Below are 12557 nucleotides of genomic sequence, written 5' to 3'. Positions count from 1 at the left end.
GTCTTCACTGTAGGAGCTGCTACAACCCAACAAGCAAAAGCGCCGGGCCGGGCAGGAGCACAGACCCCGGGCCAGGCAGGGCAGCAGCACAGACCCCGGGCCGGGCCGGGCAGGAGCACAGACCCGGGCCCGGCAGGCCGTACCTAGCAGGCTGTCGGAGGACAGGGCCCAGGCGCAGAGCTCGGCCGCCCGGCGCGGCGGGCACTGCCCCGGCTCGGGGCCGGAGGCGTTCGGGGCCGGGCAGAGCCCGCGGGAGCCGCACAGCGCGGCCACACAGCCCCAGGCCAGGCAGGCGGGCAGCCACGGGCGCCACCTCATGTCCCGCCCGCCTCGCCTTCCAGGAACCCGGCCCGAGGTCTCCCGCCCTCAGAGAGGGCGTTGGGGTGCCCGCCCGGCACCGGGCCGGAGGGCGGTGGCAGCGCGGGGCTTCCGCGTCCGGGTCGCGGCGGTGCCGGGAGGCGGTGCCGGCGCGGCGGGGCTGGGGGACACCATGGCCTTGCGGTGGTGGTGGCGGAGCGGCGCCTGGTGCCGCCGGGCGCCGCCGCTGGGCTCCGTGCCGAGCCCCGGCCCCCGCGCCCCGCCGGCCCCCAGCGCGGCGGTGAGTGCGGCGGCGGCGCCGGGCGGGCGCGGAATGAATGGGGCGGGGGGCGCCGGGCCGGGCGGGCACCGCGGCCGCCGCTCCCTCGGCGTTCCGCAGCCTCCGCCGGGAAGCGTCACGGCCCGGGGGCGGCTCCCTGCCGGGGGGGTTCTTGCTGGGGGCAGGAGCGCGCTCGGTGCAAGGTTAAATTCCGGACTGGGGGTTTTCAGCACTGGCCGGTGTGTGAGCACGCTGGCCGGTGTGTGAGCCTCTCTCTCCTAGGTGGGAGCAGGGGAAGTGGTTCTCATTAGTGTGAGATTTGGAAGGCGTTTGTGTGTGTTAGCGCTGTGAGCGGTAATGGGGGCAGCTCACTCACTGCCTTGGTTTGGAGCTTGTTCACAAGGCCAGGCTGCTGCTCTGAGCCTCGCTGGGGTGCCCTGGCTGTGCTGACCCGGGACAGGGAATGTGCTCTGGCGAACGCGTCCAGCATCCCGCAGCGCCGCTGCTGCGGGGTCAGGCGGCAGTGTGAAGGAGGCAGTCTGTGTGTGCCCACGCTGAAGGAAGAGATCAGCTATTTTTAGCAGCAGAACGCGGTGAGAGGTCCGGGAGAGCGACTTAGGAATGTCTCAGCCGTCGGGCCGGACGCTGAAGTCAGACAGCAGTGGGTTGCAGATTTGTGACAAGTTTGAGCTCCTCGCCTTCCTTTGTCTCCTTGCATGGCCTTGTGTAAGCACGGAGGATGGAAGAGTGCCCTTGAGCCATGACAGTGCTTTTGTTTGTCTCCCACTACCCAGGAAGAGAGAGACTTTACTTTAACCCACGTTTGAGGAGACGCCGAGGCAGGAGGAGCAGGTCTCCTTGAGCGGCTCCGTGTGAGTTTTTCCAGAGGCAGTCTGGTGAACACGTGGATTGCAGTGATTTTAGGTTGGCTCAGCCCAGCATTGGGCAGGGCTCGGTACTTGCTGGCAGCACTCCCAGGAGCACAGCAAAAGCTGTGCTTCCTTCCTCAGCCTGTGTCTGCTGGAATCCTGTACCTGGGACTGTGCCTTCCTTCCCCCACGCTCCTGGGCTCTGTCTGCAGGGAGCAATCCTTGGAGAGATTGCTAGATTTGGAAGTTAAGTTCTGGACATCTAGCTGGGAAGATGGGCAGGTGTGAATTATAAACAGCAGGCAGAATTGAAATTGCTTCAGGGGAGAACAAGGACGTGATTTTTTGTTAGTGTACTGAAACAGCTCGTCCTTTTCTCTGTGCCTTGACTGATGCAGTGCCAGGCAGGGACCGTTTGAAAATTGCACCTTGCTCAAGTGCAAAAGCAAGGTAGCAAGGCTTTATTGGAGCAGCTTTGGTAATTTAAGTGATAAGCCTCCTGGGCTGGGCCTGCTAGGGGAGAAAGTCCAAGGCTCCAGAGCAGAAGAGTCATTTCCGTGTGCCTGATGAAGTGTGCACTCATGTCTCACGTGGTGTGGAAGGGCTTATGAGACTCCCTTTGCTGCTTGGCTAAAATGGAGAAACAGAGAATGGTGATGGATACTTTTTTTTTTTGTAGTCAAATGTTTTCTGTCAGTTTAAAGTTCCAATAAACTATCCCTGGTTTTATTTTGTGCAGATGTGTCACATTACCCAAAGAAGTTCCACTTTCTCGTTTCCAAAAATATGTAGCATATTTTGGCGGTAAGTTGGAGATTCACATTGTTGTGTAGTGGGTAAGGACATAGTTATTGGGTGAACTGGGTAGTTGCGCCTCTGAGCTGTAAACTTTGAAAATAAAGTTATTTACTCCAGTGTAGGCTGCTGTTGTAGTGCTGAGTCTGAATCTCAGTCGCCTGTCCTGGAAAGTAACAGGCAAAGCAAGAATGTTGCAAGAAAATACAAATGGTTCACTTTGGAAAAGGAAACATTAGAAGAGGAAGCAGAAACTTCAAATCCAGGAAAGAAACAAACAAATATCCTAAGCGAAATGCATCTTAATGCATCCAGGTGGAGCTTTCACCCTTTTCTGATGAATTTTCCTAGCATCATCACACTACCTGGAAGTATTGATTTAATTTATTATGTAGCTGCATATACAAAGGAAAAAATACCAAACCTAAGTCAGGAATATTTTTTTCAGGAGTTTACCTGAGAGGGAAGAAAGTAACAGAAACAGTTGTGGGCTTGCCAGAAGTGAAAGCTCTATCTCCAATGTAGGCTACACTATCCATGGTATATTCAAAAGGAATAGATCGAGAGCAGTGTAGTGTTCTGTGTCTCAGAAGATCTGGGATCTGTGACGGGCAGAGTGAGTCTGTGTTTGCCAAATGCACTTTGCCAGGTCCCAAAGGTATATGATCATCAACACAGAGCTTGTCTGTCCTTGCACCTTACTGTCTGTCTGAAAAAGAGTGTTTTGATGCCTTCATTTTAGCCATTTGGTTAAATGGGGTGTGAGGGGAGAGAGAGAGAAAGAAATCCTTTCAGATGTTTCTGTATGGGGAATCAGGGGAGCTTGACTTCTAACAAGACTCCTCTCTTGAAAAACACTGTCACCAGGTTTCATCACACAAGTGCATCCCACTGGTGCAGCTGCAGTAAGACAATTAGTGATGAAAAATACCAAGACCCTTTTCAACTTGGTAGAAAAGACTTGAAGAATCTCTATGAAGATATTAAAAAGGTAAGGGATTTTGGTGACTCTGCTGGGATGTCGTGATGATTGTTTTTAATAGCAGCCATCAGTTTGGATATTTCTTGAAATATATTTATTTATGGATATTTATTGACATAGTGTGATTTATGTTTATGAACTGCTGTCTGAAACTTAAACTTAAAAGGCGAATGGAGCATTTCTCATATTTTATAGAACAAGAATGCAACTTTTTCTGATTTGCTGTACTGGAATGCATCATTTACATTTCAGATTACTCATAGTAATTTTAAAAATAACTTGAGCTTACACTGGGTGGAAGAAATGCAAGCAATAACCTTACACATGCATACTGTTTTACTTACACTAAAGAGACTGACTTAGTGACTTCTATGCTGAAATGCTCTTGTCCTTTTTGTAGGAATTGCTGGTCTCTGCAGCAGAACTTAAGGAAATGTGTGATTATTACTTTGATGGGAAAGGAAAGGCCTTTCGACCAATGATTGTGGTGCTAATGGCTCGGGCTTGCAACATTCACCATAATAATTCCAAGTGAGTTGGTCACGTTCAGATACACACATCATGCTTGAAAATTATCATTCTTGTGTTTCTGAAAAATACTTTATAAAAATAAAATGCTTCTCTGTAAAACCTGAATGTAAGTTCCATCTTGAAGCTGTATTTTTGCAGTTGTAAGTGCAAAAGGAGCTGCTGGCTTTATTACATATTTCCATGTGTTAAATGGTGAACTATACTGCACTTGTAAGCAGGGTGGATAAATAATGTTGCTGCATTACAGTATTTGTAAAGCTTTTAGTCAATTCTACCTTCTTGCATAAATGCTTTATTAGAACCTTTAATAATATTTGAAACTATATAAACTTCATTAAGTTTTTCATTTGTAACCACTCTTGTTCCTATTAAACTCTGGTCACAGGTAAGAAGTTGGCTGTGAGAAGAGACCTTCATAGATTTTTTTTCAGTAATTATGCAGAAATACTGTTAAAGAGGTGGTATGATTATATTCAAAGCTGTGAGATTTTGAAAACAGTAAGAGTTTTTTTCCCCACCCTCTAGGAGCAAGTTTCTACACTTTATGTAAGATTCTAAGCTAATTAGTTTGGTGTAATCCTTATGATCTCCAAGTTACTTGAAAGCAGTTTTAACTGAGCAGAAGATCATGCTTGGCCTGTATTCTCTATCACTCCTGAGTCTGGCTCGTTGCAAATGCTTCACTCCACACGTTCCTGTCAACTGCTATGTTTGCATTTTGAGGAAAGATGTTGGCTGGAGTGTTCTGTGCCTTCCAGCTACACTTCCAGTCTTGCCTTTTATAGAATTTCAAGTAGATAATCTTTGGTCCCTTTCCAGAAATATTTCTAGACTAATTTGTCAGTCTTAAGGGATTTTTCTGAGCTCTTGCACCATTTTCTCTCTGTAGGACAAGTTTAGTGCCTGTTGGATTTGATTACTACCTCAGAGCATGGCATATATTTTGTTGCATGGATAGCACCCTCCACCCTGGATCTCCTTTTATGTGAATACACTTTTGAAAGAGAAAGCAAAACTGAGCTGGCAGCGTTCTTTCCTCTGTGTGCCAGTTCCCCTTGTTTTAGGAAATCCAGGATTAATGAACTTTGCTTCAGCCAGATTCTGTTGTCAGTTCAGGACTGCTTCCTGTCATTGACTCTGAGGTAGCAAAAGGAACAATATTGGTTGTGAAAATCCTCAGGGCTACCTTTTGCCACTGACTGCCTTAATATTTTCATGGGTGATCTTTACATGAAAAACAGGAACATGAGGATGGCACTTTTTGGTGGCAGAGTCACTTTTGACGATCATCCATCTACAGTGAAATGTAAGGAAGCACAGTAAACCATAACTTTCTGCTTGAGCTTGGAGGGTCTTAGGTGTCCCATTAGGGCATAATCCCAGTGTGGTTTGCAACCACCTTTGTTGTGAAAAACCTCCCAGATATCCTAGCATGCATCAGCCATCCAGTTCAGCTACGGGAGCGTGTATCGCGCTTCCTGAAATCATCAGCGTGTCTGATCCCTGTGCTCAAAATAATTTAAGTCCAGCTGACTTCAGGGGTGAATTGCAAAGATAATCATGAAGATTGAATACTTGTGGCCTACAAATTTATCAGGAATGGGGTGAAAGAGCTACTTAAGACAAAGCATTATGTTTCTAAGAGAATGGAAATTTAGGAGGAGACCTTTAATAACAGGGACAGTGAGTTTTTGGAGCATGTTTGGAATCAGAATAATGGTAAAAATAGTTTTATCTCATTTTAGTGTGTAGCATGAAAAGCTTATTAACAAAATCATGTGTGCAGTACTGAAAAGGCTGAAAGGGATGTCATACAGTGTGGGAGCTGGAACAGTGAATCGAAGAGAGGTAGCAGCAGAAAGGCTGAATTTGCCTGTATGCTGAAAGCATATTTGCTGTCTTTTGACATATGTATATGCTCATGGACATGTTCTTGTCCACATGTTATCTGTCTCAAAACTGTCAGGACCAGTTTTGAGACCTGCCCTGTGCCAGTAAGAAAGTGCCACATATGCCTGGGGCAAGTGTTTGCTTTGCAGTAGCCAGCCCCCAGCACAAGTCCTCTGATTTCTAGATGCCTGTGTCATTTGGCTGTGTTTGTACATCTGTTGTGGTTCTAATCAGCACCTCCAGAATATGTTCAGTGTTTAAAAAGCCTCCTCGACAATCTGAACGTTCCTAGTACAAACCAGGCTGAGTCACCATCTTTGTCATGTTGCTTTTAGAATGAAATTCTGAGTGGCAAGAACAGAAGTGTTCAGCAAAGGAATGGAATGAAATCTCTGGGTATTTACCTTCCTCTTTTGTGCCTCTGACAACCTTTCCAAGCCTGTGATTGTAATTAAATGTCCCATATGTTGATACAAGTCTTCACTGTACTGCTTGTTGGTTCATGCCTGGTGACCAATGCTTTGAGGGTTGGCAAGGCCATGCAAATTTGTACTGTGGATACCCAGTTCCTGTGAGCTGATAAAGTTTTATGGGCATTTTCTTCTCTTTTGCTTTTAAGCTGGCTGAAACAGGCTGTCTTACACCTGCTCTGGGTAGATACATACTTCAGTTCACATTGATACTATGATTGATTCATTATTATTCTTTCTTAAAGCAGCATTGTCTCCAGGTGGCAAATTGTTCTTCCAACTTTTTTATGTTTGTGAGGAAAATTGTGTATGTAGAGAAGTAAAACTGCATATTTTTAACTCTGCTACTCTTCTACAAACCTGGGGGGAAAAATACTTGCGTTACATTCTGCTTCTCCCAGTGTTTTTTAAGATGTTTTTCATTTTCAATTTGTCATTTCCCTAGAAGCATTTTATCATTCTTTTCCTCAGTTAATACTGATTCTTCTCCCAGGCTTGTTTTCCTTTGTTGAGGTTTTGGTTCCCACAGATGTAATTGAAGAGACTGACCACAGTATCTGTAGGTTTGTAGGGTGAGCCAATATCCTGTACTGTTCATCCCTAGCATTTGTTTTTTTTCACTTTTGCCTCTGGGGTTTGTATTGCTGATGTTCAGTTTCTGCTTCATCTTGCTGCCATTCTCAACTGTAATATAACCTGCTGGACCCAGCATGCTTTTGCCTGCTTCTTCATTTTCTTTTCTTCTTTTCTACAATTTTTGTATAAAAGGTAATACTTTTCCTTATTTGGCTGTTAAAATAACAATTTAAGGAAGGCTACAGGTCCTGATCTTACAAGGCAGTCCCAAGAGACCTCTTTCTCTTCTCCAGAACAGCTGAGATTTCTCAGGAGAATGGAACAGCCAGGTGGCTTTGCTTGCAGGTTAGGTGACATTGATCATTTATGTTTAGGTTTGAATGAAGTGAAGTATTTACTATACCTTCAGCAGGTTAACTGTTTTTCTAGAGTGAGGTCACTTTATTGTGATAATAATAAGGAAATGGCATAATAAGGAAAATGACATTTGTATAAAAAATTATCTGAATTAGTACCAAAAAGATAAGTGACTGAAGTGTGTTGTTTCTCTTCTCTTTAAGTGTCCTAAGTCCTACCCTGAGTCTTTAAGTCCCTTGAGCAGTGGCATTTTGCTTATTGATAGCAACTTTGCTTTGTGTGAGAGTAAGAATTGTAAATAGTTTAAGCTGGGATCATGCAAACCCTCAATTTCACACATCCACTGCCTGGATTTCTTCACATGCCTGTGTGAAGGACTTCACAGAATTATTACTTAGCCTGACAGTACCTAGTGTTTCTGTATTCTCTAAAGGTGTTTGCAAATGAGAGTTTTTATTTCTTTTCCTACAGCCAAAAAGAGAGATGCAGATAAGAGAGGGCTAGAGAAATACAATGATAATAGGTGAAAGAGTGAGCACAAAATTATGGGGAGGGGGGTGGGGAAGCGAAATAAATTCATCAGAATAGTGTGAGAAACAAATAAAATGACATGGCTAAACTTGATGGAACATTTCCTAAAGATAGAACCTGCCAACAACCTTAGTTCCCTTTTGTTCCACTCCTCCAAGCTGCCATTGTCCAAAGCCCTGGTGTCAGCTGCTCTGCAGTTTCCTCTGGTGTTAGCACTTGCAGTCTCTGTGCTTCCCCTGGTTTGCAGGGCCCTTCTGTGTCACAGACTCTGTTTCTGAGATGGTTGCATCTTTCAGCCACAGGGCCTTAGCAGGAGAAAGATGCTTGAAGGACTGTGGCCACAGCACAACAATTTTGCAAGTTCTTATGCTCATTTCCTGTCCTTAAACTGGCAGTATTTACTTAGTGCAAGCACATTGCCTCCAAGCTTTTTGTTGGAGAGTGTAAATACTGGTTTGTGTGGTTTTGAGTTCACCCCTCACCGTTGTTGGGTGGTTTTGGTTGTTTGTTTTGTGTTTGTTTTGGTTTTGGACAGGGATATTTGGAGGGAGACATTTGGGGTTTCTTAACCTGTATGGTCAGCCTTGGCTTGTTCAGTGTTCATGAAACAAATTCTGTAATGGAAAACATCTCAGGGTACAGCAGATCTATAAAACCTTATCACAGAATCAAGCAGGACATGATTCCTGCTTGAAAAACAGAACATGATTAGTTGTATAAAACATCTGTAAATATACATAATCTCAGGGTATCTTTACTTTGAGAATGACCTAAAAATGGCATCTTTCCACTTACTGGATTTGCTGTTACCTGTTGAGTTACTGCCACTTTTTGCTTTTGTTTTGCAGGAGAAGCTGAGTGAAAAATGGCAGGGGATGAGAAGGATCCTGGGGTTTGTGTGTCTTCCTCTAAAATAGGCATGCTCGGATCTAGAATTAGTCTCACAAGATACATGTAGGAAACTATTGCAGAACTTTTTTTTTTTTTGCCAGCAGTGGGAAGAACCTTGCTTGAGACTTTGTGGAAATAGTGGTTTTAAAACTCCTTCAGATTAAATTGTCACATTTGATACAACATTCTGGAAACCATGAACATTCCTATGCCATTTTTAGTCATTGTCAGAGATAAGATAGAGTATAATGCAGAACTTTTCAGAACCTGCTTTTGAAATAACTGGTTTTGTGCTGTCTTCATACTACTGAAATATTTCAGTGTGTCAGTGAGTGTTGCCATTTGCTGCTGCTTCCCAGCAGGAAATCCAGTCTGCTGACATAATTAATGAAAAAGGGAATCCCCAAAAGGAGAACAGTGCATGAAAGAGGCTGGAGACCTTTACAGTTTTTTGAAGGTAAGTTTTCTCCTACTTAGTAAGAGTAGTTTATTTTGGAAAACTATTTACACTGAACTAGCATTTGATTAAATCACTAGTCCACATAAAGACTTGCCTCCAAACAACCATGAAGGTTTCCAGCTCTAATTTTCTGTTGTGTAAAAGCCATATTTTCACAGCCTATGAGCTACCCATTCATCCTGCTATTATTCAGGATGTAGAACTCCCACTCACAGCAGTGCAGAATTCTGTGTAGAGGTAGGTGTCATAATGCAGGGTTATGTCAGCAGACTGCAATATGTTCTTTCATTTTGTGATTAATCACTACATTTTAAAGGACATAGGCAGTTCAAGAAAGCTTTAAATTCCCTTAGCTGAGCTGAAATTATCTTCTGTTTCAGTTCTTTTTCTGTTCTTCTGTAAAACAGTATGATTTTCTCTATTGTCTGTATACCAGAAGTACAGAATTTATATATGAGAAGTAGTTTCTTTCTTGCATTGTTTTGGGGTTTCTTGTGTTATTGTTTTGTGTGTGGGGTATTTTAAATGTCCATGTGGACTTGTTACACCTATGAGGCAAGGCTGACTGGGATAGCCATTTCTGGGATCCTGCATGTAACCCATGTTGAAAACAGAAAAATAGCAGGAGATGACAGTGGAAGCTGGATACCAAGGGTCCTTTGTGTGAGCTAGGTTGGCTCTTTTATGTGATTTTTGCCAGTTTTGTTCTCTAGATAATTGCTTCTGTGTTCCTCCCATACCTTTTTTTCACCTAGTTTTAAAAAAAAAAGTAGTGTGAACTACTGAGAGTTGAATCATCAGTGTTAGATCTTTCCAAAGGCTGAGTTCCAATAAGTGTTAGGTAGTTGGTGTTTACACTCCTAAAGTGGTTGCAGTAGAGTTCTAGTTAATTCCTCAGGCTTCTGAAGAACCTCTGGGGTTTTAAGGTAATCAGATAACATAAAGGATAAGATCTATGAGTGATGTCTTTCAAATGTAGAATGCAGATTTCTGTTCCTTCTGATCTCTCTCCAGCTTGCTGCTTTGTAGAGTTATCCAGCTGTAGAGAGTTTGTGATGCCACATTTATAGGTAGAGCAACAGAGATCAGGAAAACTTAAATCTCATCTACAGAGCTACCTGGCATTCTTTTCTCTGCTGTTTTCCAGACTTCAGTCTTGGAGCCAAGCATCCTTGATGCTGTGCTATTTATTGCATTCTGGATTTAGAGGGATTAAAGTCAATAACACAGGAGTTTTGCAGTACTGTTAATGCAGCAATATAGAAATAGGCCTAATGAGGATGGACTCATCCCTCTGCACTTACTGTACTAATGTGATCTTACTTTCTCTTGTCTTCCTAATTCCAGGTTTGAAAGAAGGGGGTCATACCAGGAAAAAGCTGTGACAGCTGTTTTCACAGGAACATTTTATTGTTTGGTTTTTAATAGAGATTTTGTAGTGTATTGCAGCATATATAATTGATTTAATTATTTGACAGTTCTTGTTTTTTTTATTTTAGGGAGGTGCAAGCAAGCCAGCGCTCTGTGGCCATAATTGCTGAGATGATCCATACAGCCAGTCTAGTTCATGATGATGTCATTGATGATGCAAATTCTCGCAGAGGAAAAAGGACACTTAATCAAATCTGGGGAGAAAGGAAAGTGAGTTTGCTAATACGTGCAAGACTTGCCTTTGAATTTCAGCAGAGCACAAATACCTAGAGGTTTGTAACGTCACTATGGCTAGGTCTTGGAAAATGTCAGAAAACATAAAGAGGTGTGCACAGTTTGTGGGTGAGACAAATGTGTTTTCCTTTTCTGAACTGTTGGAAGCATTAGATAATGAATGATTGAAGTGTGTTGGTGTTGGACCTGTTCAGAAGAGACAGCTGAGAGGGGCCCTCATCGTAAGTGTCTGAAAGCAGTGTCAGGAAGATCCAGGCTCTTCTCAAGTAATGGGACAAGAGGCAGTGGGCAAAAACTGATGCACAGGAAGTTCCACCTGAATGTGAACAGATTTCCCAGAGAGGCTTTGGGGACTCCTTCACTGGAGAGATTCAAGAATCATCTGGATGCAATCCTGTGCCATTTGCTCTGGGATGACCCTGCTTGAGCAGGGAGGTTGGACCAGATGACCACTGTGGCCCCTTCCAACCTGGCCCATTCTGTGGTTATTACTGATTTTTCATTCCCTGTGTCATTCTCTGCAGTACTGTTGAAATACTTTAAATTTGTACCTCATCCTGAATGCTGATTCAGTGGTGACACAAAAATGTTTTCAGTCAGTGGGAAATTATTTTTTTTTTTAAATTGGTGTTTTCTTCACAGAGCATTACAAGAAAGGCCTTCACCAGAAAATACAAGGAAGGAACTTGGGGCAATTCAGAGTTCACATGGTGTAACAGCCTCAAGAGAATGGTCAAATAGAGAGCTAATGTTCAAAAAAACTTCATAAGCAAACACGTACTGCATACAGGGGGGACATTGCTTATACAGAAATGATACTATATGATCGGGATTCAAAAATTACTCAGATTTCAATATTTGGCTATGTATTGTTTTTCTCTTAAAATGAGATATTTGTGCTTTTTGTAGGAAAGTTTTGTAATGTGAGTAGATCTGACAATTAAAGGAAATTGTATGGTCTGTAGTAACACAGGAGAAGACTTAAGGGATCACTTTGTTCTTGTTGTTGTTGTTAGGCTGTTCTAGCTGGTGACTTCATCCTCTCAGCTGCTTCTGTAGCTTTAGCACGAATTGGAAATACCACTATCATCTCAGTTCTAACTCAGGTGATTGAAGATCTGGTGCGTGGTAAGGCTTTTTCCTATTTTTATCTTCCAATTTGCTTGCCTAAGCAGTAAACCCACAAATAAAACCTCCCATCTGTGCAACTTTTTAGGTGAATTCCTCCAGCTGGGTTCCAAGGAGAACGAGAATGAGAGATTTGCTCACTACCTCGAGAAGACTTTTAAGAAGACGGCGAGTCTGATAGCAAACAGTTGTAAAGCAGTATGTACGTCTGTCTCTTCTGAAGTTAACATACCATACTGTAAGCTTCACAGCTAAACTAGCATTGCTGTTTGCTCTGGAGACCCTCCAAAGCAAAACCTTGGAAGGGTATTCTGCCAGAATGTGAATGGGTTTGAGATTGTGAATTTTATCACAGTTCAGCTGTGTAGCCTCCAATATCGGTTTTCACTTTTTCTTTGCGTTTTTTATTTTTACACAGATTTATTGTCATTCTCAATTGAATCAAAATGAGGTTCAAATAATCATAACAGTGACAATATTCAATTTATGAAATTCTGGAACTTCGAGACAGTGGTTTTAAACTCAGTTTATCATTTTTGAGCCTATAATTTGATTTTAAGACTTCTTTGACAATCTGGCCCAACTCATTGGTGCTGAGGGAGACCTTAAGTGGTAACAGTGGGAGGAAATAATTAATTCATAGAATCAGAGAGTGAGCTGCATTGGAAGGGGCCCATCAGGATTATCAAGTCCAACTCCTGTCCCTGCATGGGACACCCCAAGAGTCACTCCCTGTGCTGAGAGCATTGTCCAAACACTAATTGAACTCTGTCAGGTTTGGTGCTGTGACCACTTCCCTGGGGAGCCTTTTCCAGTGCCCAGCCACCCTCTGGGT

The 12557-nt window shown here is 43.4% G+C and overlaps 2 protein-coding genes across 8 annotated transcripts in view; one reads left to right on the top strand and one right to left on the bottom strand.

The window, feature by feature from the left end:
* Positions 1 to 318, bottom strand: part of LOC135293312 (protein adenylyltransferase SelO-like) — a 23924-nt gene extending 23606 nt beyond the window's left edge. For all 4 annotated transcript variants that reach the window (XR_010355409.1, XM_064407320.1, XM_064407330.1 and 1 more), the window contains exon 1: positions 144 to 318. Coding sequence is in view for 3 of the 4 variants with exons in the window: in XM_064407320.1 (XP_064263390.1) it covers positions 144 to 318 (175 nt within the window). In the remaining variant the exon portion in view is untranslated. The remainder of the gene's footprint in view (positions 1 to 143) is intronic.
* Positions 1 to 12557, top strand: part of PDSS1 (decaprenyl diphosphate synthase subunit 1) — a 24792-nt gene that overhangs the window by 161 nt on the left and 12074 nt on the right. Inside the window, exons 1-7 of one of the 4 annotated variants that reach the window (XM_064407427.1) lie at positions 317 to 598; positions 2186 to 2250; positions 3109 to 3232; positions 3624 to 3754; positions 10429 to 10570; positions 11611 to 11722; positions 11811 to 11920. In XM_064407427.1, the coding sequence (XP_064263497.1) occupies positions 317 to 598; positions 2186 to 2250; positions 3109 to 3232; positions 3624 to 3754; positions 10429 to 10570; positions 11611 to 11722; positions 11811 to 11920 (966 nt within the window). Of the gene's footprint in view, positions 1 to 316; positions 599 to 878; positions 2100 to 2185; positions 2251 to 3108; positions 3233 to 3623; positions 3755 to 8831; positions 8927 to 10428; positions 10571 to 11610; positions 11723 to 11810; positions 11921 to 12557 lie in introns of those variants that run through there. The other 3 variants (XM_064407447.1, XM_064407438.1, XM_064407456.1) reach the window with 3 other exon arrangements.

The sequence above is a fragment of the Passer domesticus genome, chromosome 1 (assembly GCF_036417665.1).
Source record: "Passer domesticus isolate bPasDom1 chromosome 1, bPasDom1.hap1, whole genome shotgun sequence".
NCBI lineage: Eukaryota > Metazoa > Chordata > Aves > Passeriformes > Passeridae > Passer > Passer domesticus.
Note: the sequence above shows the minus strand (reverse complement) of the source record. Positions and strands in the feature narration are given on the sequence as shown.